Source organism: Vespula vulgaris, chromosome 12, assembly GCF_905475345.1.
Source record: "Vespula vulgaris chromosome 12, iyVesVulg1.1, whole genome shotgun sequence".
In the NCBI taxonomy this organism is placed as follows: domain Eukaryota; kingdom Metazoa; phylum Arthropoda; class Insecta; order Hymenoptera; family Vespidae; genus Vespula; species Vespula vulgaris.
The window spans coordinates 4941197-4966043 of NC_066597.1; the positions used below are offsets into that span (position 1 = coordinate 4941197).

At 30.0% G+C, this 24847-nt stretch overlaps 2 protein-coding genes across 12 annotated transcripts; both read right to left on the reverse strand.

Moving 5' to 3' along the window:
• Positions 1–707: 707 nt before the first annotated feature.
• LOC127067884 (phosphatidate cytidylyltransferase, photoreceptor-specific) lies at positions 708–5991 on the reverse strand. Of its 3 annotated transcripts, none has more exons than XM_051003279.1 (11): positions 5505–5991; positions 5306–5344; positions 4982–5106; positions 4806–4902; positions 4554–4730; positions 4059–4261; positions 3808–3964; positions 3578–3715; positions 3363–3494; positions 3130–3264; positions 708–2964 (listed from the first exon to the last, which is right to left on the reverse strand). In XM_051003279.1, exons 1-11 carry the CDS (start codon positions 5571–5573, stop codon positions 2875–2877), a joined length of 1362 nt encoding a protein of 453 aa, XP_050859236.1. In that variant the 5' UTR covers positions 5574–5991; the 3' UTR covers positions 708–2874. The 3 variants fall into 3 exon arrangements, with proteins under 3 accessions (XP_050859236.1, XP_050859235.1, XP_050859237.1); XM_051003278.1 differs by having other exon boundaries at positions 3563–3715; positions 5505–5801; XM_051003280.1 differs by lacking the exon at positions 5306–5344 and having other exon boundaries at positions 3563–3715; positions 5505–5792.
• A 1239-nt stretch (positions 5992–7230) lies between these two features.
• On the reverse strand, positions 7231–24479 carry LOC127067881 (kinesin light chain). Of its 9 annotated transcripts, XM_051003266.1 has the most exons (10): positions 23738–24479; positions 19323–20131; positions 15347–15713; positions 15099–15258; positions 14290–15005; positions 13992–14195; positions 13890–13901; positions 13386–13502; positions 11082–13235; positions 7231–10391 (listed from the first exon to the last, which is right to left on the reverse strand). In XM_051003266.1, exons 2-9 carry the CDS (start codon positions 19364–19366, stop codon positions 13110–13112), a joined length of 1746 nt encoding a protein of 581 aa, XP_050859223.1. In that variant the 5' UTR covers positions 19367–20131; positions 23738–24479; the 3' UTR covers positions 7231–10391; positions 11082–13109. The 9 variants fall into 9 exon arrangements, with proteins under 9 accessions (XP_050859223.1, XP_050859225.1, XP_050859226.1 ...); XM_051003268.1 differs by lacking the exon at positions 13890–13901 and having other exon boundaries at positions 23738–24478; XM_051003269.1 differs by lacking the exon at positions 19323–20131 and having other exon boundaries at positions 15093–15258; positions 23738–24474.
• Positions 24480–24847: the final 368 nt, after the last annotated feature.

Sequence of the window (24847 nt, forward strand, 5' to 3'; positions counted from 1 at the left end):
ACAAATTACATGGTAAACAATACTGATTGTCCTGTTTTTTTTCTTTTTTTTTGTAACATGTGGCAGTTAACGCATGTCGAAATCCTTTTTCATATGTGTTTATAAATGATCGCAAAAATTCTAAAAGAAAGAATTTCATTTTTTTTTTTAAACGCTATGAATGAAATGTTTACACGAGCGAATGTCGTGACGCAGTGATGTGTCTGCTAGCTCCGAGCTTGACTCGAGGTCGAGAGCTCGATCATTTATTTTGTTTACGTTTATGTCTATCTGCAATGCGAAGCATTGAAGTGATATTTCAAATATACACATGTGTGTGTATATACGTATATACATATACACATTGATTTCTCTTAATTAATTTTTTTTTCTTTATTGATCATATTAAAGAATGCAATAAGCAATAACACTGCAATATGCAATAACAAAGTTTTTTCTCTGATGTATTTTTAAATGTTTGATATTTAATAAGAAATCTATAAAGACTTGAAAAATCTAATATTTCTTACGTTAGTTTCCTATTTCTTTTTATCCCATTAACGTTAATAGCGAAATCATGATATTTGAAATTTGATTATCCGATAGTCTACGATAATTACAAATTCCAGGTATTAAAATGATAAAATTTCTAGTATTTTTATATAAAAATATATTATCAAATATGAGAAAGTTTTTTGATTAGTTTTCGATAAAGAATCAAACGTCACTTATATAACGACAAATCATATTTTATTGTTACAATGTCACTACATAAATATATTATTACTATAAATTTGTATTTAAGTTATATCGGTTTCACATATGTTTATTTATATAATCTATTTGTTACTGCACATAAATCTCCTTTTATACATACAGAGTATCGTACGTTAAAATAGAGAATTTATGTTACATTACATAAATCCATATAGATATAGATATATATGTATATGTATATGTGTATATATATATATATAATTTTTTTCTTATATTGTCTAATAAATAAATATACTTATCTTTAACCATTTATCTATTATTTTTTCTTTTTTTCTTTCTCTCTATTTATCTTCTAATTCAAATAGACCATAACTTTCTTTAACATTTAGATTTCAACATCAAAATCTGTTAATACGTAATGTAATAATAAAGAAATGTACAAACATTAGTTTATATTAGTTAGGTACATTTTGTATTTTATCCGCGCGATATATCTGGTTCATCGACTGCAAGAAAGACTTACAGCATTTTATTTGGAAATGTAATACAATCACATAAAAATACCAAGTAATTGTGCCATGTCAACTTAACAGATAATATAGAATGCATGGAAAATAGTATTAAACGTTAATAATATTTTTATGGTTGACAATTGGCGCAATTCAAGGTTACATATTAGGAACGTTTGAAAATGAAATAATATCAGGTGCCGATGTTTGTAACTATTCGGTTACGTTTATGCATGCTCTGCAATTTTTCAAATTATTATAAAGCTCTTATTATATCAAATAATAGAATGATAAATCATAACATTTCTATCTTATTAAATAAATGGATCGTCATATTACAGTAATGTTTATTCTGCAAACAACGATGTTTTCATTTATCACAATTTAGTACAGATGTGCGATATTTGGAAACATCTTCGTTTGTATTTGCGCTTTTATAACATATTAACCATTATGGTACATACATATATACAAAAAAGAAAAAGGAAAAAAAAACAATATAATTAAATTTTATGAAATCTCTAGTACGTTAGAATATATTATAGAAATAATAAGTACTAAAATTTATAAAAACAAACGATAAATACCACTATGTTTGCATCTGTTACAATACTGTACTTTTCTAATATGGGAAGATTTCTTATATAGAAGGATTGTTCTTTATCTTGTGACATTCAACAAGTTTTTATTCAACGCAGTCAAAATTTTCAACTTAGAGCAAAGAAATATAAATATTTAAGGAAGAATTATATATTCTCACAAAATATTTAAATTTCATTTAGGTGTCATTATATAATAATTTGTTATTAAATAAATATTTTATACAACATCGAATACAAGATGAAACCTATATTTTCTCTTAAGTCCTATATTTTTTTCTTAAAAATGTCTAATCAGAATTGCTATTAATACTTGCATATAGTGTATAATCCGCAACAAATAGTAAATATAATTTTCTAGAGGAACATGCAAGTATCCACATTAATATAAATAAATTAATTCACTTGATTTTCATATATATCATACATATATATATAATATATATCATACATATCATATATATATATATATATAATAATCGTTGAATGTCAATTATTAAAAAAATTACGCTGCACGTCTAATAAGACATTCTTGCAAAATTGATTCATAAATGCGTAATTATTAGAAACTAATGTATTGAGATCTGATAAATATAGATACTTGTAATATTTAATATATAATTGGATGGAAAAATATGTTCCCTTGTTGAACATTATTTGTACCTGATTAAAGAAGTAAATATATGATTATAAAGATTGATACGCAAAAGCTAATATACAAAACACAGGATTTATCAAAGGCAATATTCTTTGGCTTGTGCTATTAGAAAAGAAAGTGGCATTTCTTAATAAGAGGCACGTAAAGAATCAGTTACAATATTTCGTCTAACTTATGCGGAATGCACAAAAAATCGCAAATATTTTATGGCATGTTTATCAATTTTCTACGATTTCGATAAAAGATTGTAACAGAGATTAGCTAATCTCTATTTATCAGTTACTGATATTCTTCGATTGTACATCCTGTTGATTGACACTTACAGAAATGACAGTAATAATTTCTCTCATACATTCATTGTATGCTATAGAAATTCTAGCAATAATTGTTAAGAAATGTGTATTCTTTTAAATCAATATATATTTAGCAGACCTCTGTTTTCTAATGAATCTTTTAAAGATTGAAATAATTGTAGTTGTTGCTCTGGTTTTAAACTATATACCTATAAAGGATAAAAATTTATATATAATTTGTATATAAATAATATAACAATTAAATCCAAGGAAGAATTAACAAGCAAATGATAAATTTTAAACAAAACAATAAAACATAAACAAAAATAATAAAAGCAACAATAATAATACGAGCAATATTTGTTTCAATTTACCTGTTGCAAAAGTTTTTGAGGTGAAGCTGTTTGTATAAATGATGAAATATAAACATTGACAAACGTTGCCATTAAATATTGACAATCAAATCTATCCATTATTCCACCATGACCAGGAATAACGTCTCCAAAGTCCTATATTTCAATGATGTAATAATGTTTGTAATTAATATCAGTATTATGATATAAACAGAAAGAATAAAACATAATCGTATTTTATAGAATTGCATTACCTTAATTTTGAAAGCACGTTTAAAACCACTGGCGAAAAATCCTCCAAATGGCCCAATGACAGAACTAAATATAGACATTGACAAAGAGTGAAGTAAAAAGGGATATAAAGTCAGTGTCTCTTTACCATTGATCTGCGAAACAATATAATCGTTATACTGTTTTAATTTCTGCCATTGTTCTTTTATCATGATAATATTACCATTCTTGTAATTACTTGAAAACTCTTTGGCAAAACATATTCTTGTGGTTGAAATAAACTAGACGGTTCACAATCCATTGTCATTCTACCTAAAGCTTCACTATACTCGATAGGACAAATGAAATAGCGATATTGGCACATAACATAGGACATCTGTAAAATAGTAATATTTTGATACTAACTTTTCTTGTGAATATTTTTATTACAGGAATTATAAAGAAATATAACGATTGTTTTCTTATTACCAATAATCCAAGGAAAACTGTCGATATTCCTCCACCTATAAAACCTTCCCACGTTTTCTTTGGAGACAATTTTATCAAAGGTGTTCTTCCAAAAAAGAATCCAAACATGTAAGCCATAACGTCGTTTATAACTATCATACTTACTGGTACGATAAACCTAAATGAATATATCAAAGAATAAATAAATATTTTAATACACTACCTACATTAATAACAGAAATTGATAATTATTTTATATATAGTAAATTTACCATATAAGTCCTTGGAAAATATTTTGTATTATAAGATAACTTTGTGTCACTACTATAAGTAACGCAACGTGTGTCCATGCAAACAAAGAGAATTGTTTCATATAATATTTCTTTACAAGTGACAGTACAAACCAAACAAAACCAACAATGTATAGACAGAATGAAATAAACCGGTGATATGTCACGAGTACACGCAAATATTCCTAAAAATAGAAAAAAGTTGTTATTCTTAATATCGTGTTAACTTAAATTTGCATTACGTTTTGGATTTTATTTAAAAAATTTATCGCTAACGAATCTAATAAACATAACGCACATTGTGGAAGCCTTATGAAGTTGTATGAGAAGCCACACAAAGATTATATAGATCTTATTTGTAGTAGCTCTTTTATTGATTTTGCGCCAAACTTATGTATATATTTATAACGTTTTATTTTAGGTTATAACAGATATATATTTTATCAAATAAAATATATATAAAATAAATTCATTTACCGTTTGATTGATTACAACTGCAAAGTAATCCATTAAATTCTCACCATAGAAGAAATAATTTGAAGTTATTAAAAAATACCAGGATAAAGATCTAAACCATGGTAAACCATGAATTCTATATACTGCATATCCAATATTAATGATTTCTTCAAAACATTTTACTTGAACTATTAATGTCTGTAAAAATAAATGAACACATGATGAGACAACATTCAAATTAATTACGTTTGTTCTATCAAAAATAATATTTACCGTAATCATAAGTACTAATGGCCCACCATATATAATAAAACCAAATACAGCTATCATTACCGACGTTGAAATACTTCTAATAATCCAATTCTTCCAACTGAAAAGTATTTTTTAAATTGTTTAAAAATACATGCTTGATAAGAAATTATAAGCAAAACTATTATAATCAAACTAACCGATCTGAAAGACCAGAAAGAACAGGATTTAAAATTTGAGGAGTATGATGAGTTCCTTGCGGCAATGTTTTAGAAAGATCCTCTACCTCCAATTTCGCGTCATCTTCGGATTCGATTTCTTCCTTCTGTTAACAATATTAAGAACATTGTTTTTATATTAATTAAAAATATAATACATAAAAAACATTTTCTGGACATTGTCAGCAAATAAGGGAAATACATAAATAAAATAAACATTATTAGTACTTTAATATGGCATTTCATTAATATGCCAAAGGGCGATCCATTCAATGGAATATACCAATGTCAAATAATGATACATACTAGCGGGGGCAAACAATGTTGACGCGTCCCTGTTATTAGCTGTCAATAATAGATATTAATCAATTAAATGAACGTATACATTTCAAAAGTAGGAAGAATTTAATTAATTAATAAAAATCGATAAATACATTAATCCGCTTATTTGTTTCGAAATGTTCGCAGAATTATGTCTAAAAAGAAACATAAAAAAATATTTCACCTGATCATCAGTGACATCCCGCGTAGCTGCGGACGCATCTTCCACAGTTCTTTTTCGAAGTTCCGACATTTTTTACAGGATGAATGATTTGTAACTTTTTAACAGAGTAAAATTAAAATCTTAAATACTGCTGTCTGTCTGTGACCGTTGATACGAACGACACAACTGCATATTTATATGCATAAAATTATCTTACTAAACTGGGCGGACGTGACGAACCATTCGCGCGAATGAAATACCAGATTAACGCAGCGACGTCTCGTTCGTTCTCGGATCTAATCGGTATTCTTCGGAAAATCGATGATTAAAAAAAAGAAAGAAAAACACTATGGACGATTTTCAAGTAGCAAATTTCGTCGTATTATCAGAGGAGCAGCAAATAATTCTATTTGCATTTAGCTTGGATATTATTGGCTATGCAGTAACGATTTGCCTTGGCGCGAATGAAAACAACCAATAAAAAAGCAGGGATATCCAAATTTAGTTTTCCAGTATCGTCCATGAAAAGCGAGAGTTATTTAAGGAATGTTTATAATGAATACATTAGTCATACACACATAAACGTACATTGCTCTTAATAGCTTTTAGCTTTCTTTTGAAAGCTGAACAAAGTGTTATAAAATTCTATGATTAGAACGTATTATTAATAATATATAATATTATATTTTTTGTATATAAGAATTTTATAATGTAGAAAGATATAAAGACACATTGATATCGTTAGTACGATAATTATTATGGAATAAAAAACAAACATTTTTTTATTGCATATTCCTTATTCTTAATTTTGATTATTTTAGTTCTATACTTTGAATGTTTAATTCATCAATAAATCTTACCTGATTTATTTTTCTACTTACTATAATTTTTATCCATCTCTGATCATCCGATGCACAGAAACTTTTACAGCATCGTTTGATTCTAATTATAGATCAACTATGTTACCAACATATGGATGGTTTGTTTTACTTGGGTTATTTATTTAGTTTGTTAACAGATGTCGTCATTTCAAGATTCGACAACGCAATTAATAATAATTGAATATTTTAGCAACTTTGTAATATATTATCTTTTTAATCTAATTTAATATACATTACTATACGCGATATGCTACGTATAAATTTGATTAGTACTATGTCGAAATAATCAACAATTATGTTTTCCTGTTTCGTTTTATCCAAGTGAAAAGATCGATCGATATATTAATTAAATGCTTGAAATCAAGTATTAAAATAATTGCTTCGATTGAAATTATTAATCAATTTCCAGTTTTGATTTTATCGAAATTTCGACTATTACCAAATTTCATATAACTTTCGAGAATACACTTCAAATAAATTACGTATTTTTTAAAAATAAATTCTCGACATAATATAACATTTTCTTTCGTTATAATTCGATACAATTATATGCACTTTGTTGAAGAGTTTCACAAATATGCTGTTTCAAATATTTATGTAAGAAAAATTTATTAACAATATTTATCGAAAATCATCCTCATTAAATCCTCATTAAATTCAATTATTTAAATGAATTATGAATAATTGATTTAACTCCAACGTCATTCGGTATATTCTCTTATAATCGTCTAATTAAAATATATAATTAAAATATTTTTGCATCGTAATTTTTGTACATACGTTTATATAGGTTTCAAAATATTATACATACATACATAGATTTTTACTTTCGTATAATTCCATCTTTCATTACAAAAGCATCTTTCTTTTTCGACTATTACATCGGGCAATTTAATTTTATTATATTAAATTGTACAATAGAAACAATACATTTTTACAAGAACTTTATGTACAACTTACACATATCGTATCGGAAAATAAAAGCTCGATCATCGTATGTGTACGTTCTATCTTAAAATATAATAGTGTGACTCTTATTTTTTATTCATGATACGTTTGAAAAATAAGTATTAATATTATTTGTAATTAACTGCCAAGAATATGTCTATGAAATATAATTTTTAAAGTTACGCATTTACTTGAAAACGAATATATAGTTTTTATGAATTTTTGATTGATCGCGTGCAATACGCGTTTCGTAAAATCGACGCTTATATATCACCAAAGATTTTTATTTTTAATACGAACTTTTATTTATACGAACTAATAACGAGTAATTCGAATAAATTTCATTTCTCGATAGCAGACTAGCATTCGTTCAGACTAGCGGTCTTCAATCAATTCTTTTATCAATTCTTAAAATCGCTTATGAAAATGCATTTTCCAGAAAACCGAGATGATCATCGATCGTTAAGAAAATTAGATCGCTTTTTTGTTCATCTTCGATCCGATAACAAGTAATAACATTTCAAATTTCTTCAGGATTCATATGCCTATATGTAATTCATGAATCATGTACTTCATCGTATCGAATGTATTTTATTTAGCAAGAGAATTAGCGTTTCGACTTAAGGTCTTAAAATTTGATAGCAAGTTTACGTGATTCGTTTGTTATAATCGGTTATATTATTTAAAAATTATCATAGTTTTCGATGTTGTATCCTTTTCGTACGTCGGCCGTTAATTGGACTTCACTAGGACAGGGTATGCACTTGATCCTTTAATAGATTATATGGGTAGTAATACAAGTTGTAATATTTATTATAAATCGTTACTTACATATTATCGAATAACAATAGTTGCACCTGAGAGCTACAATACTAAAATATTGTATTGTTAGTATATGTATTCTCGTTAAAACGATATATATACTTGCTGACGAGTAAGTATATGAGTTTCTTGTGTAGACTATTGTATCGCACATTCATTCTCAAATACAAAATAGTAACAAACAGTATTAGCATAGATCTTGCATATTGAATCCAATCAACGATTTAACTCTGTAGGCGCAGTAAAATATTAATGCGTTTTATGGTATGACGAAAATAACAAATTTTATCAAATTAACGATACATGCTATTAGTATATATAAGAATACATTCTTACAAAGTCAAAGTAATTAAAACTTACAACACAATATAATGCAAACATTCAATAAAATACAGATATGTTTTATAGGTAAATTAAATTTTTGTAGTACTCTTTTCGATTGTAAATGTTTTGTAGAAGTAGCATTTGCATATTTACCATGCAATTCTTTATATAACAACTTTATATTTATATTAATTTTGTTTTTATCTTCATGGCCAATTTTAATAGAGGAAAAGTATTATTTTTATATTTATTTATATCGAAGTGCAGTATTTGTTAATTGAACGATATAGTGCTGATAAAACTGTAGATTACTCTACAATTTCACGTGAACACTTTATTAGTAACTTTTCTTATGTAATAGAATTTATATACCACATATTAAACGTCTCAAAATCTAGGCCTCCGAGCTCTCAGGCGCATGATATCTGTCTTAAATGCATGAGCAATTGTATCGAGAGCACACGTAAAATTAATATTTAAACACAACGTATAAATTAAAATTGATGATAAAATATTGAAGTAGATATAATTAAAATATAATGTTTTAATAGAAAGAAAATTCTTTTAGATTTTGAAACAAGATAAATTTTTTCATAAAAGGATTTTCACTTAATTCAGATGATAATATAATCGAATGATATTAAAAATATATACAAGTATATCTCCTAAAATTATCCGATTAAAAATGTACTTGTATACATAAAATATTAAAAATATTTGAAGCACCAAAGCAATAATGACAGATCTAATATAGTGCACATTCGTAAGACCAATATATTTTTTCATAATAGCTTCATACTGCATATAATGGGATGATCATAATCTCATAAACAAAACAAGGATTACAATTAACGATTAATGCAGCAATATTACTTGCACAATCACATATTTTGATTACCACATTTCTATGGTATAGATGGATGTGACGGATTCAAAAGTTCTTCATACTTCTCTCTTAAACTTAAAAATAATATGCCACTCACAGCCTATCACAAAGTTGGTGGCTTGAAATATAAATATATAGTTCAATATGAAGATGAAACGACGTTAAAGTAAATGTAGTTTTATTCCCGATACATAATATAATACAGAAAACATGACAATATATAAATTAAGTATTGCGAATATATGCATGTATATATATACATATATATGCAAACAACTGAAAATCTGTTTATTTTAAAAGTTGTATATATTGTTGTGCCAATTCAGTTAATACAGATGTTAAATTTGCAACGTTTCAAAATGCTCTGGCATTGTTTCTTTTTTTAAATATACACTTTGATAGCCTTAACTACATTGACAGTATGCTCACATAATTCTACGTGCATAGTGTAATGCTATATGTATTTCAACTTTCAAGCGACATACAAACATTCCCTAAAGCACTGATTCGCTTTGAATTGAAGCTAGTTTATGGAATGATTATGCAATGTCATATAGGGCATGTATGAATAATGTAAGATATGTGTGCATACAACTATCAAAAATGTATAGAAACCCAATACTAATTGTAACGTTCATTATTATTTTATAATTTTATTAAATTTGTGAAAAGTTTGGATTTGGCCAGTATCATTGTCAATATTTTCTTTGATTTTGCATGGAAAGTAAAACTTATTTTTGTATGCCAACATTACAGCTTGCATTTTGATTCAGATAATTGTTAAGCGAAGTAGATCGATTTACCTTGAAACTGCTATAACAAATAATCGATTGCTAATGTAAAGCTAACGTTTGAATAAAATAAACTTCACATAGTGCATCTCATTAAAAGCAGCTGGAATGTGCCGTATATGTAAACGACCCAGACATAGGACATCAGTCAATGTTTGGTAAAAACATTGGAGAGCCCTTATAATCGCTTCATATTTATCACTTCAGTTCTCTTAAACCATGTTCTTTATTGAGCACGAACTGAGTACTTCTGATCCTGTAACACATAAAAAGATATTTTCTAAATTAAATAAGAAACAATATTGCGTGAATTGTAATTTTAATAAAATATAACAATTATTGAAAAACATAAGGGGCAAAGGCTTTGTAACATGTTAAATTAAAAAATAGTCTAGGCAGAATTTAAGTAAAATGATGACCTATGAACTCATGTAGTGAAAATGATTTCACTAAACTTGTCGGGTTAAAAAATGTGTTTTTGGACCTTGTAAACCACCATTTATAGTAATTTATACTATTATGCTTCAAGATCTATTTATGCTATGAAGGTGATTATAGCTGAAAAAAATGCATTGTTTATATTAAACTACTATATGTGCACATCACAATTTTCATAAAAAAGCGTACAATAAACAAATACCATTTTAAAGTATAATTAATCACTGTACTCAAAAGAAATTTGCTGCATTATTTATGATGTATGAAATTTTAAAAGAAAAATGTAGTTTTTAATACAGCGAACATTAAGAACAGTGATTAATAATTCATATCTACCAAGTAAAGTAATAATATCTAACAGATAAGCTCTTCTCATTGGTGTTAAAAAACAGGTCTGCATACTAGAAAAATAGAAGGAAAATGCGAACAAAACATAAGTAAAAATTGAAGATTTATAATTTGTGCATTAATGAAAAAACAATAAATATCCAGTTCTACAAATACGCACCTGTTTTGTCATGCCACGATATCTTTTCTCCGATGTCCAGGGGTCACATATTCCAGTGCAATCCATACCTAAGTTCTGGCCTGCAGTACTCAAATCAAAGCGAAACAAAACAACAACGCAGATATTCCAAAATAGTAGAACAGTGTGGTTAAACACAAATGCGTGCGAGGAAAATTAATGCAAGATTTAGTTATCATAATACAAAAAGTTTTCATACAAGAAGTGTTCCTTTGTATAGCTTCATACAAAACAGAAACAGAATGCATGTAACTCAAATATTGATAACACCATTCAGAGTGTAGTTATACTTTTCTTTATAACATTCCTATGCATATTAATATGCTCTATTAGAGCCATTAAATATTATACGATGTCAGTCAAATAACAATTAAATTACTCTGTTAGAAAATAATTTATTTTTTTATTTATTAAAGTATCAAGGCACTACTTTTACTTATTACTCGTGTTTGTAAGTGATAAATTAAAGAAAAGTACTAAGAATTAATTTATAATACAGCGTTTCATCCTACCTATAGGAAAGTAAAAAGATAGTATAAGATATTATCATATCGATATCATTCACCAGAACTCGGTATATGGTGTCTCGAACAGATAACAATTGGAAGAAATAGTTCTTTTCGTGTATTCTCCTGAGATCTTTAAAAACTATAGGCAAGACAAATTTTCAACTAAATTATTATACGAATGAAAAATATATAGTTAAATTAATAGATTGCACAAAATATTTTCCTCATATCATACATATAAATTAATATCTTAAATACACGGGAATACAAAAATAATTTCGAGACACCTTATATCACAAGATAGTTAACAAAATACAATTGTGACGATGTCAATAGGTGAAACTCGTAAATGAAATTGCAACGTTATCGTATGAAGATTTAAAAATAGTTTCCTGAAGAATTCAGAGTCTAGGGAAGAACCAACCGTTTCCAAATGTAATGGAATACCTAAATTCGAAATTAAGATGAAATTGATCAAAGTATAAAACGAATAAATATAAAATTATTTGTAAAAATCCATAAACTTCATTTGGTTCGTATTTTCTAATTTTCATAAATTATCTTTGCTAATCTATACCAAGCTATATAGTTGAGCAAAGCTGTTACTAAAAACTTCTATCTTCACCACATGTGTGCACCATCGCACACCACTTTTGGTTTCACAGAGATAATCAAGTTATAATGCGTAACAAATAATTTAAAATCTCTTATCGATAAAATTATTCTTAATAGAAGTTAATAAAAATTAATAGTACATTAAAATAGAAGTTCTAAATTTTTCCATTAAGGAAGCATAAGACAGCGAAACGTGACATTTAACGTAACTTTTTACGAGAATAGGCAGTTCAAATAATTATCGATACTACAATATTCTCGCGATCGAATACAAGCGTAAAATTTATAGTAATGTATTTCTATAAGACACATAATTTAAAATAATCAAATATATATTATATCATATCAAGCGCCTTCGATTGAAAATATCTTTTTAAAACGTTATTTATGATCTTCTCATATTTACGTTAAAAAAATAAACACAAGACGTTATCACAGTTAAAGATTGGAAGTGATTAATAACGCTTCATTGTTTTCTACAATGTATATCGGATGTGAACGATGAAAATTGATTGCACTGTATTTTGATAATACATTGCAGATTATAGAAGAAAAGGTACTGACGTTTCTCTTCTCGAAATTATGCAAGTGCAATGAAATTATATTCAGTGCCGAGAAACAAAGAGAAACACATGTGTACAGCCAGTTGTACATGTCCCTAAAAAGACCAACTCTACGAGACACATATCGCACGATTATAGTATTTTTCAGCGTTTTAGAACACAACGTGATAATTGTGTGAAGTTTAAGGATACCTAAAATAAGGATCCCCTTAATATTCAATTGCCCTCCTTTCCTAAGAATATAGATATTCAGCAGTAGTTTAAAATCTGCGTACATATAGGGAAAAATCAGTGACAAGCGATACTACAAACGGACAATTATCCTACGTGGAAGAATGAATCCCGAAAGCTTGAAAGATCTTGTTTTTAAAACCGGGTTTGTTAGGACTAGCGTCGTGGTGGCCAGATTGTCCTTCATGTAGCGCCCTTTGCACCAGTGGCAGCGAACCCTGTGATTGTGTGTTGTATCGCCAAATCGTCACAACGGGCCGGATAACGAAAAAAGAACAAAAAGAAAGAAGAAAAGGATAGTAGACAACTAATGGTGTGCTACTACATGCAGTGCAACCGATGATTTATGTTGTCTTAACACAACCCACCTCGTCGTGTTGTTCGTGTTCGCTATTAGCCAAACTCGATCGTGATCCACGTCTAGTAGTTCCTTTTTCATCTCCTAATATTTGAGCCACCTTAGCTTGTTTCACTAGATCTAATGCCTAAATACAGAAAAAAAAAAATTTTTTTTTCCTTTTATAGTACGCAAATAAGTAACTATAACAACTATTTCGACAAAGGGAACATTTCAAAGTACAATATATCAATATAAACGGAGACTTAATAATATTGGTGCATACAAAATTAAAAACTTCAACGTTCATATTTCTAAGTCAATTTTTTCTATAAAAGTAACGTATAAATTCAACTTATAATGATAAATATCTTTTGCTAACCAAACTTTGCTAGTAAATAATGTTTATGATACCTTTACACATTAATAAGATACGTTATATATATGTATATATATGTATATATATATATCTATACATACATATATATATATAAAAGGACATTAAAAACAATTATTCCTAGAATAAATTGCTCACCTGCTGTACATGCTGCGTGTAAAATAAACGGGAACGTTTCGTCAACAAATGCAGTTAAAGATTTTCTGCTAAATTGTAATAAGGAAACAAATTACAACTCACCTCTTTTCTTGATCTGAAGGCACAGTCTTCAAGAGTTTCTGCAGCCTCGTATTTGCCTAGTCTTCTATATAGGGAACTAAGATTTTTCAAAGTAGTCGTAACCGTTGGGGAATCGACCTTAGCCGCTTTATGCCAACCACCGTATTCGCCATAAGGAGTATTTTCTTTATTTTTATGTTTATTTTCTTCTCGTTCTTCCGCAACCTTAGATATAAATTGAAAATATTTATCTTTCCCATGGATATAGAAAAGCATGAAAATGTTTATGAGCTTTGAAAATATTTCTAAATTTATATACCTGCCAAATAGGTTTGTTATCTTCATCAATAGCACCAAATTCTTTCTCATGTGCTCTAGTCAATACTTGTTTATATAGAATTTCGGCACCCTTATATTTGCCTTGTTTCAAGTAACAAGAAGCAAGATTATTTTTCGTTTTGGCTACATTAGGATCATCCGGACCAAGTTTTGCTTCATATATTTCTAAAGCTCGCTGATAATAACGTTCTACTTCTTCATATTTTCCTTGGTTTTGACATAGTAGCGCAAGATTGTTTAATTGTTTAGCTACATCTGGATGTTCATATCCAAGAACTTTTTCTCGAATTGCAAGGGCTCTCTTACACAATGGTTCTGCTTCATTGTATTTTCCTCGCTTTCCATATAAAACTGCAAGGTTATTTAAGGTTGCTGCAACCGCAGGGTGATTTTCACCAAGCGTTTTCTCTCTTATAGCTAAAGCATCGTTTAAAAGGTTAGCTGCTTCCTTATATTTATTTTGATCTCGATATACCAATGCTAAGATATTTAACATCGTTGCGACATCGGGATGATCATGACCGGAAGTTTTTTCTAAATCTTCCAATGCTTGTTTGCATAAAGGTACAGCTACTTCATAACGTCCTTGACTCGCGTATTGTATTACCAAATTGTGCAAAGTACGCAAGCGTGCTGGTATTTCATATCCAGCATTGACTTGCTGTGCGAATTGTGATGGCGGTGTAGGTGATATTGCTATAAACATCAATGTGAAATTTTATTAAACAAAGCAAACAAACAGGTTTGTATAATCGTAATATAAAAAAGAAAAAGAATACATACACTTACTGTTTCGGTCATCAGCATCATCATCAGGAAACAAATCAACTACGGGATCATCTTTTGGCCTATCTTTAGCATTTTCATCATCCGCAGAAGGATCAGGATCATATTGTCTCATACTGGTCATAAATTCCAAATGTTTCTTTTCCTCTTCCAGTTGAGCAACCTGTGAAATGAAATTGATTCGGTTTGACATTTATCTCGTGTAAATATTCTCAAAGATTATAGACATTTACATACATTTGAAAACTTACCGCTTGTTCGCTAGCTTGTAACTTTTGTTGCGTTCCTGCCAATTCGTCTCTCAGCCATGCGTTCTCTTGACACAATCTTCTAACTTGAGTCCTAAGTTTTTGTTTCTCTGCTTCTACCATTTGCAGATGACTCGCTAATGCCATCATCACTTGAGCTTCTCCTAAACCCAATTCTATCATTTCAATGTTCTTCGATAACAGATTGGCTTTATCTCGCGCAGCTGGTGCATCCTGTGATTGTAATCCCTGTAAGAGACCACTGTGTTCTACGCGCAGAGCCTCCAATCCCTGGGCCACTGTACGTGCCCCAGCTATTATTTCTTCCTGCGTCATGGCCGTCATCCTGCCAATAGTTTCTATTTTTTTGCTGTAAACATAAAAGAACCTTGTAATATAAAAAATACTCGCGCTCTGTTAAACATAGAAGATACTATGCAAAGATCGAAAGAAGTTTTAATTGATTTAATACAAACAATATTGAACCATGTTTAATTCGGCAATTGTTCTCTACAAGTCAATATAACACTTTTTCAAAATTATCACATCCAAGAACATAAAAAAGCAAAGATCTTAAGAAAACATATACGCTACATCAAATTTCGACTCATTTTACAAATGAAACGACGGACGTCCTTTCTGAGGAAAAAACGACATTGTATGAATGATTAAGCTGCCACGTACAAAAACAGGTTCGGTCGAGGTAAACGCTTCTTTTACGCGCCGGTAATTAACCGTATTTAAAAATAGGAAACCGCAAGTAGTATTCTTGATCGGTGTAAAGAAAAGAGAGCATGAGAAAATTCGAAGAGAACAACCAGAACCAAAGATAGGGAGAGAGAGAAAGAGAGAGAGAGAGAGAGAGAGAGAGAGAGAGAGAGAGAGAGAGAGAGAGAGAGAGAGAGAGAGAGAAAGAGACAGAACAAGATATCGAAGGAGAGACAGAGAGGACAAAGATAGAGTGACAGAGAGCAGTAGACCTCGTCGTGGTTTGTGAGTCCAGCGAAGGACAATCATCGTTCGGAAGGTCGGTACGTTAGGGGAAAAGGAATTATAAAAAATTTCAAAATGTCGAACGATTTGTACCTCGAATGGGAATGTATCGTACAAAGATGATAACCGAAGTGTCTTGGCAAATGTACGATTATAAGAAAAATAATCTAGATAGGAACTTACCCCATGTCAGGGCCGAGTTAAAGCTACGGAAATCAATGGCTCAATACTTCCACGCAAGCGCAACATCTCGGCTGCTTTGCACTTATGCGACGCAGTATACATAGATATATGTATATACGTACATACATCTATGTATCTACACAGACATACGTACATATATACATACATACACGATGCACGCACACACACATATATATATATACATACATACACACATACACAACAGAGAGCAAAGACAGAGAGGAGACATAAAAGAACTAGAAAAGCGAAGAAAAGGAAGAAAAGAGAAAGAGAAATAGGTGTCGTATTATATCGTAGAGAAAATTCTAAATGAAAATGAGAGAGAGAAAGGAGAGAGATCGATTCAGCAGTCGGCACGAGTAATCGATAGGAAAGACGAGACGTTTTATACATACAAGGAATTGATGAATGTCTCTTCTGTCTAGTCGCAACGTAAGGTCAGTTTTCGTTGGTTTATACCTGTTGTATAAACCTTGACCTCACGCAATTTCTTCTTTGACATTGCTTAATACTTTAAGATAATTCATGTTTCCCAGGAATGGAGATCGATTATATAACATGTCGGAAGGAAGTGTTTTGATAAAATCGATCGAGTGTAATTATATATTGAAAACTTATGTATGCTTTTTATTTAAAAGAAAGAAAAAGAAAACAACAGAGAGAGGCAGAGAGACAGAGAAAGGAAGAAAAGAAAAAAAAAGTCTCTTTCCTGTCTCGCCTAATAAATAACAAGGGATTATGCTTCCGTAAAAATTCTGTGGCTATTTTACACCAGACATGTGAGAAAAATAGAAAGAAAAAGAGAGACAGACAGAGAGAGACAGAGAGAGAGAGAGAGAGAGAGATAGTGCTTTTTACTTAAGGAAAGGTTTACCTTACATTGAAAAAGCACCGTCGAAACGCGACAATTCGACGAAAAGTCAGCGTCCGTTAATAAAACGAAGGAGAGATTAAAAGTGGCTGTCTGGTAATGAGTTCGCATTGAAAAATCTCTCTCCTCGTTAGATATCCCGTTTCTTTTTAAAAGCTGCCTTTCTTGTGCATTCACCCAAAACGTGTTTGGGACGCGTGAAAATCAGGATATTAATATCTAGCTGTAAAAATTTATTCGGACTAGGGTGTGAAAAGATGTTTTAAAAAAGAATTTTTTAAAAAGATATAAAATACCGATCAAATCGGTAATCTTTTCTCTTCTCTTCCCGCCCCGCCCTCAACCCCATCTATACTCTATTAAAGACAATTAAAAATGATATTCATATGTTTGTTCGACCGCCATTTTGATTGATCAAATCCTAAATTCTACTTTTTGATTTTGATTCTACTTTAATGATCAAATGATTTCGAATAATACTTTTTGTTATTACGATTTTTTATTATTTCGGACAGTTTGACTAAATTTCTTATAGAAAAAAGAAAAAAGAAAAAAAAAACAGGATTGCATCAAATTGCGCGAAGGTTATTTTCTCGCATGTTTCGCTATCGTAACTGATCGGCCTTTTCTAATCCTATTAAATATTTCTCATTGTTTCCATTTCACCTCTTTCAAACAATTCGTACGATATATTATATAAATATATCAAGTTATTTTAAATGAGAATAATTACAATTAAATATCGTAAGATACGATAAATTTAATCGATTTATTTTCTTCTTCTCTATACTTTTTACACAATTTTTAACGATAGAAAAGATATTCCTAGTAATAACGATCGAACCGATTAAGCGGAGATTTAAACGAAAGCTATTTTCAATCTTTTTCAATCTGCTTAATCTCGAACGACGGACGTTGCTGCATCACCTTTTGATCCTATGATGGACCCGACCTCGCTCGTAATAAAAAAAAAAAAAAAGGTATATTACATTCTTTTATATACTTTCTCATTTACGTTTAACTCAGTTAAATCCTTTTAAAACTTAAAACTCCATTAAAATCTCTGACGAACGTTAGAGGAGAAAGTATGATCAAATTTGATATCGTTCTTTTGTTTTACGTCCTTAGTTAGGCTCGAAGGCAACTTATATATCGTCGTTGGGATTCTTCCATCCTACCGGCTTTCTCTTCCCAGACGAAGACGCTACACGGTTGGCAGGGAAACGTAGTGAATCCGCATGATACCGACCACCGACATGGTGTTTCCTTTCATCGTCTTCTCTACGAAATACGGGACGCATTCCAATGTAAGGAAACACGAGTGAGAACGAACGAACGAACGAACGAACGAACGAACGAACGAACGAACGAACGAACGAACGAACGAACGAACGAACGAACGAACGAACGAACGAACGAACAAATGGACGAACGAACGTACGAACGAACAAATGGACGAACGAACGAACGAACGAACGAACAAATGGACGAACGAACGAACGAACGGATGGATGGATGGATGGCGACAGTGAAATTGAAAGGAAAAATAAGAAAAAATAAATAAATAAACGAACGAATGAATATATACATATATGTATATATATTACATTAATCTTTTGCACTCTATATATATATATCTTTTTTTTAATATAAAAAATGTATATATTTTGCTTCACATAGTTTATACTAATGAAAATATAAAATTTTGTAATCAAACATTTTTAATAAGCTTTTGTAAAGATTGTCGAGCCACTCTCGACACAGGAATGCAAAAGGTTAATATATATATATGTATGTATGTATGTATGTATGTATGTATGCATATAAAAGGGAAAACTTAATGAAATGAAATATTCCAAAAGAATATATAATCAAAAATGAAGGACTAGGTAAAGAAAACGATCTACTCACATTCTATAAGCGTTCAGCGTTTTTGACATATGTGTTCTACCCATCGGTAATGTCGGATTCTCTTCGGACCTTACCTATTCGTTCGTATAAAAAAGATAGATTTTTTTTTATCTATAACGACCGGACTCTGTTCTTCGTTATTCTCGCAAAGAAGAAGAAGAAGAAGATGTAGAAGAAGCAGCAGAAGAAGAAGTAGAATGGTCACGGTTAACGACGAAAAATATTGTCACCATTGAATGTTTTAATGTATTATTAATTTCATGATTACGTTTAAATTATGTTAAAATCATTGAATTATTTTTATTGTTAGGATATAGAAAAATATATATTATATTATATTATATTATTATATGTATAGATATATATATTTTATACGTGTTTTCCCATGATAGTTTTAATCACGGGATTGGACTTTACTGTCCGCGCGATCTCGCGTTTAAATTCTCACTGAGGGTTAAGCTTTGCCTTCCCACCCTCTTTCTCTTCGTTCAAGGGGGTGGATGATAGAAACACGCTTGCGCGATACCCCTTCTCATAGTCGACTTCCTATAGGCTGGGTTACACGCAATCTAACGTTCCTGCAATGTCGAGAGGGTGCAACGATATGAATGGCCTGCCGGTTTTGTACGAAACAGAATATACCGCCTTTTTCCTGTCCTTTGGTAAGAATCAACTTGGGGATGTGACAATGAAAACGTTACTTGGTCAGTGGGAAGCTTTCCGAAGGTAAAGGGCGATCATTGAGGGGATTGGTCACGTCTTATATGTAATCCCCCTTTTTTTTTCTTACATACTTCAACGAGATCATTCTAAAGAATTCAAAATATTTTTTATCATTTTTTATCACACATTATCCCACATTGACGATTTTATTGATAATATTATAATTATTTAATTTTGGAAACATTGTATTGGATTGTTTATAAGTAATTATTAATAAATAAGTAATATTATAAATAATGCCGAAATTTGTATTACTTTATATCTAAACAAACGATTATATTGTATCTTCGATAAATTACTCACAATTTTCGTATTTTATATTTAAATAAATAAATACTGTATTCAAAAAAAAAAAAAGAAAAAAGAGAATAGAAAAGAGAACTGAAAATGTATTAAAAAATTCCGATATCTCTTACTGGCTAATTTAATTATAATAAAAAAAGAAAAAAAAAAGGTCAATAGTCTCGTGTTATATATAAACTCGATATAATAGAAAAGAAAAGATTAGTATTACGAAACGATGAGTATCAAATCGAAATAGCATCGCGGTTATATTTGACGACGAAACTCGAAACGGTTTGACGATTTTCAAAATATTATAATCAGGAGGGTCATAATCCAAAACCTTCAAAATTTCCTTATGATACGTTATTTCATTGAAATTTATTATTACTGTTCCGATTATAAGATTAATTATTAGATTTTGAAAATTATCATGAAAAAATTCCGATATTCTCGTGTAACTGTTGTATGTTTATATATATATTAATATGAGATATAGTAATCTATACAATAGAAAACAAAGTGAAGTGATCGATAAATGGCCTCACGTTTTTGAAAACATTAATCTGAAATTGATACTGACGTCATGATATTGATTAAAGCTCAACGTTCTCCTCCATCATGCGAAAATATATCTCACCTAAAATCCTATAGCCATTCTACTCTCTCTCTCTCTCTCTCTCTCTCTCTCTCTCTCTCTCTCTCTCTCTCTCTCTCTCTCTCTCACTCTTTAATCTCTTTATTCGATCGACATAGAGAATGTGTTTACCTTTGTCTACGTTCTCGTAAACCGAATATGAGATTTCACTTTATCGGGTTACGCTAAAACGTCTCTTCGCTTTATAAAAAGAAAAAATAAATAAATAAATAAATAAATAAATAATTAAGAAAATCGTTCCTCAATATAAAAGGAAGACAATGATAATTTAAATGAAAAAAAAAAAGAATCAATAAATCGAATCATTACATTAAAAATAATATTTTTCTTTTCGCAAGGAAGCTCATACTATTTTCACACGGAACAACACAACATCAGTCCTACTTCGACGCTCGGCTGGCTATGTTTAATGTTCGTTTCTATCTTCGACCGTGCTAATTGGAAAGCACTTTGTACTCGAGTGAGTTCTTCCGAGTTTACCGGAGAATAACCCTTACAATCCACTTTATAAAATCAAATGAGAGAGTGCAACTCGTCGTTTTTGTGGCAAGTTAACAAGGAAGAAGAAATTAAATTTGATCGAACGGATCTCGAAAATGAAAAGAAAAGAAATACAGAAATAAAGAGAAAGAAAAAAAAAAGAAACAAAACAAAAAACAAATATAACAAAAAAAAAAAGACAGGAAGCAAAAATAACAGCAAAAACAAAAACAAAGGATGGAAAAGAAAAAAGACATTAAATATTGTTAATCACGTTCTTGACAATGTCGAGGTCATTATAAAAAAAAAAAAGAAAAGAAAAAAGAATCTTTAATTTTCATTCCTAAAACTTTACTTTGCGTTGATTAACATTATAATCATGGCGAATGTAGAATCTTTAACTGTGAAAAATTCAGGAACGGATCGTTTTCGCAATCCTCCAAGCTACGAGGGAGATCCAGTCGGTCTGGTGTAGTCGATGAGTCATGGCATGACTTACTCGATGCATTGAGAATGATATGCCATGTGCTGTGCTCGCATGTTAGAAACTAAGAACCTTACCGCCTTGTACTATTAGTGTGCAAACTCAGTTTCTCGAATTTAGCACTCGGGAATTTCGCGACACGATTTACCAAGAAAGATGAGAGAGACTAATAGCATCTTCATATGCATATATATATATATATATATATATATATATATATATATATATATATACGAACTATATATATTTTACATTTTAAAACTGAATTTATTTCTGCAAGGTTTTAGATTTTTCTTCGAGTACCGAACCGACCCGACCCCATTTTTCGAACAATCCACTACGGGTATAGACTTCTAGCAAAATAGATGCTTACGTCACGATCAGAAGAGTGGATTACGTTATTTCTTTCCACGAGACAGATTGGTAATTTATTGATCTTAGTTTCAATGATCGATCAAAACTTGCTCCTTTTTTTTTTGTACAATAAACTGTCACATATTTTATATTCATCATCTTTTCATCTTCTCTTCATTTTTTTTTTTTTTATGAATAATTCGCAACGAATTTATTTAATATATACTTTGTATATCTACGTAAATATATATGTATATTGTCTCATGGGCAAATATTTCATGACTAATATTATAATTTATAAGTTGAATAGAATTAATTAATTAATTTTATATATATATATATATATATGATCCTTAGATGGGGTGAAAGTTAATAATCGATGTGAAGCTATATTAGTAAATACATTCGCGCCTCATTTAAATTCATCATATGATACTATTGTGATACGTTTATCTTATTACATTTATGTCTATGGCTTCTTTATTAAACCGTTAACTTAATTCTTTTACCAAAGGGCAACTGTCCACAGAGTTTAACATCTGATACTTTCTTGTATTATGTAAATTATTGATTACTTATCAGAGTTATATCAAATTAATATAAAACCAATTATAAATATATATATATATATATCGAATGAAAAGAACAATGTGCATTTTATTCGTACAGAACTTTATCAAACTACAATAATCATTGCCAAGAGAGAAGATTATTTTTCAATAATTTTTTAACTCGTAATATCTTAATTTCATCAAATTTCAAAGAACGAGATAACTTTTACGAAACGTATAAATTTGTAATGCGATCATCGTTACTAGTAAATAATAGGTTATCTTCTAAGAATTATTATTATTATTCCAAACTGCGAGGAAGATGAATTTTGTTTTCTTTTCTTTTGAATAAACAATTAAAAGATTTTATAAGTCATGAAAATGGTATGTATCGTCATATAACAGAAGAACAATATACATATATATATAAGTGTAAGAATACAATGGTATGCCGTTCGGAAAACGCTTACGAAAGGAAAGTATTGCCGGTAGGTTAGCAGCACCACCACTCTACGAGAGAAGAAACGAAGATCAGTAGTCGTGGTAGTCATGGTACATGATTTTCCGTCAATAGTAATACAGAAATATATAACACGATGTAACGAACAAAAAGTATTAACTTCCGGTTACACCTGTGTATGTTTAGAAAAGGCGTGGCTATAGTGTATAGTCGCAAAAGATTTAATGTCGAAAAAAAAAATATATATATATATATACATAAAAAAAAGAAAAAAGAAATAATAATAATAATAATAATAATAATAATAATACTGAAAAAGGATATTAAAAATAAGAAGAAGAAAAAGAAGAAGAGAGAAGAAAAGTATATAAACACTCACAGAACAGAGACACATACATATATGTACATATACACTGAACTTACTCTTGAGAACGGTCCATGCAGGAATCCTCCTCCACTCTCAATGTATCATCCCACTATTGTAGAGAATATCACGATCTCTTCGTTGTTGTTTTCTTTTTTTCCTTTTCTTTCTTTTCTTCTTTTCTTCTTCTTCTTCTTCTTCTTTTTTTTTTGTTCGATATACAACGATAACGTATCGATGAACGTAGACTTTTAGAACGTTAAACGTCCGTCAAGATTGAGATTATCCAAAGTTTTTTTTCCGTTCGCTCTTCGGTAAAGAAGAATTATTACTGGTGATACACAACGACGAACGTAGACACAGAAATGAAATTAATTCCATTCGCCTGGTCGCGATATCAACGCGAACGTTAGACAATAGCTGTTAACACGAGGATAATACTCTCTACGTATCTTTTTTTTTTTTGTCCGAGTATTTTCTTTTCTTTTCTTTTCCTTTTTTTTTTTTTTGTTACCTGAAAACCGTATCGAAACGGTCGAAAGCGCAAGAGAAAAGTTCCATAGAGATTTCGACTCGACACGGTTCGCAGGCTTAAGATTGACTAAGATGGCGAGTTTCTCGTTATAGTCGAACGTGGACGATGATGATCACATATTTAGTTACACCGTTCTATAGAGTTGCATTACAAATGAACGTAACTATATTTTAGAATTCACTGTTAATTAGTCACTAACGAATGATAAACGTTAAATCGTTTCTTTCCGTCTGAAAAGATTTTAGTATGATCTTTCGGATTACACGATTGTCCGCCAATTGTAAGAATTTATAACTAGAACGACGATAAGCGACCGCAGCGCTTAGCTACCATATAAACCATAATACAGAGATCAAAATTTATACGTAGAAATATTTTCTTTACCGGCATTCTCCTTCCAATGTGATTTTTCTACGATGGCTGTTATTGTTATTATTATTATTCCTCCAACCAGTAAGTGAAAGAGTAATTACACTATTTAAATGATACGTCGTTTTCTAGCGATATTATTTTTCGTAGGTTTGATAAACTGATAAACATCGTGATTGGTGGTTACGTTATTTTATCAACCAATTGAAATCGTATGAGAACACTGTCATGTGTGATATTAGAAACAGATGTAATTAATGGAACT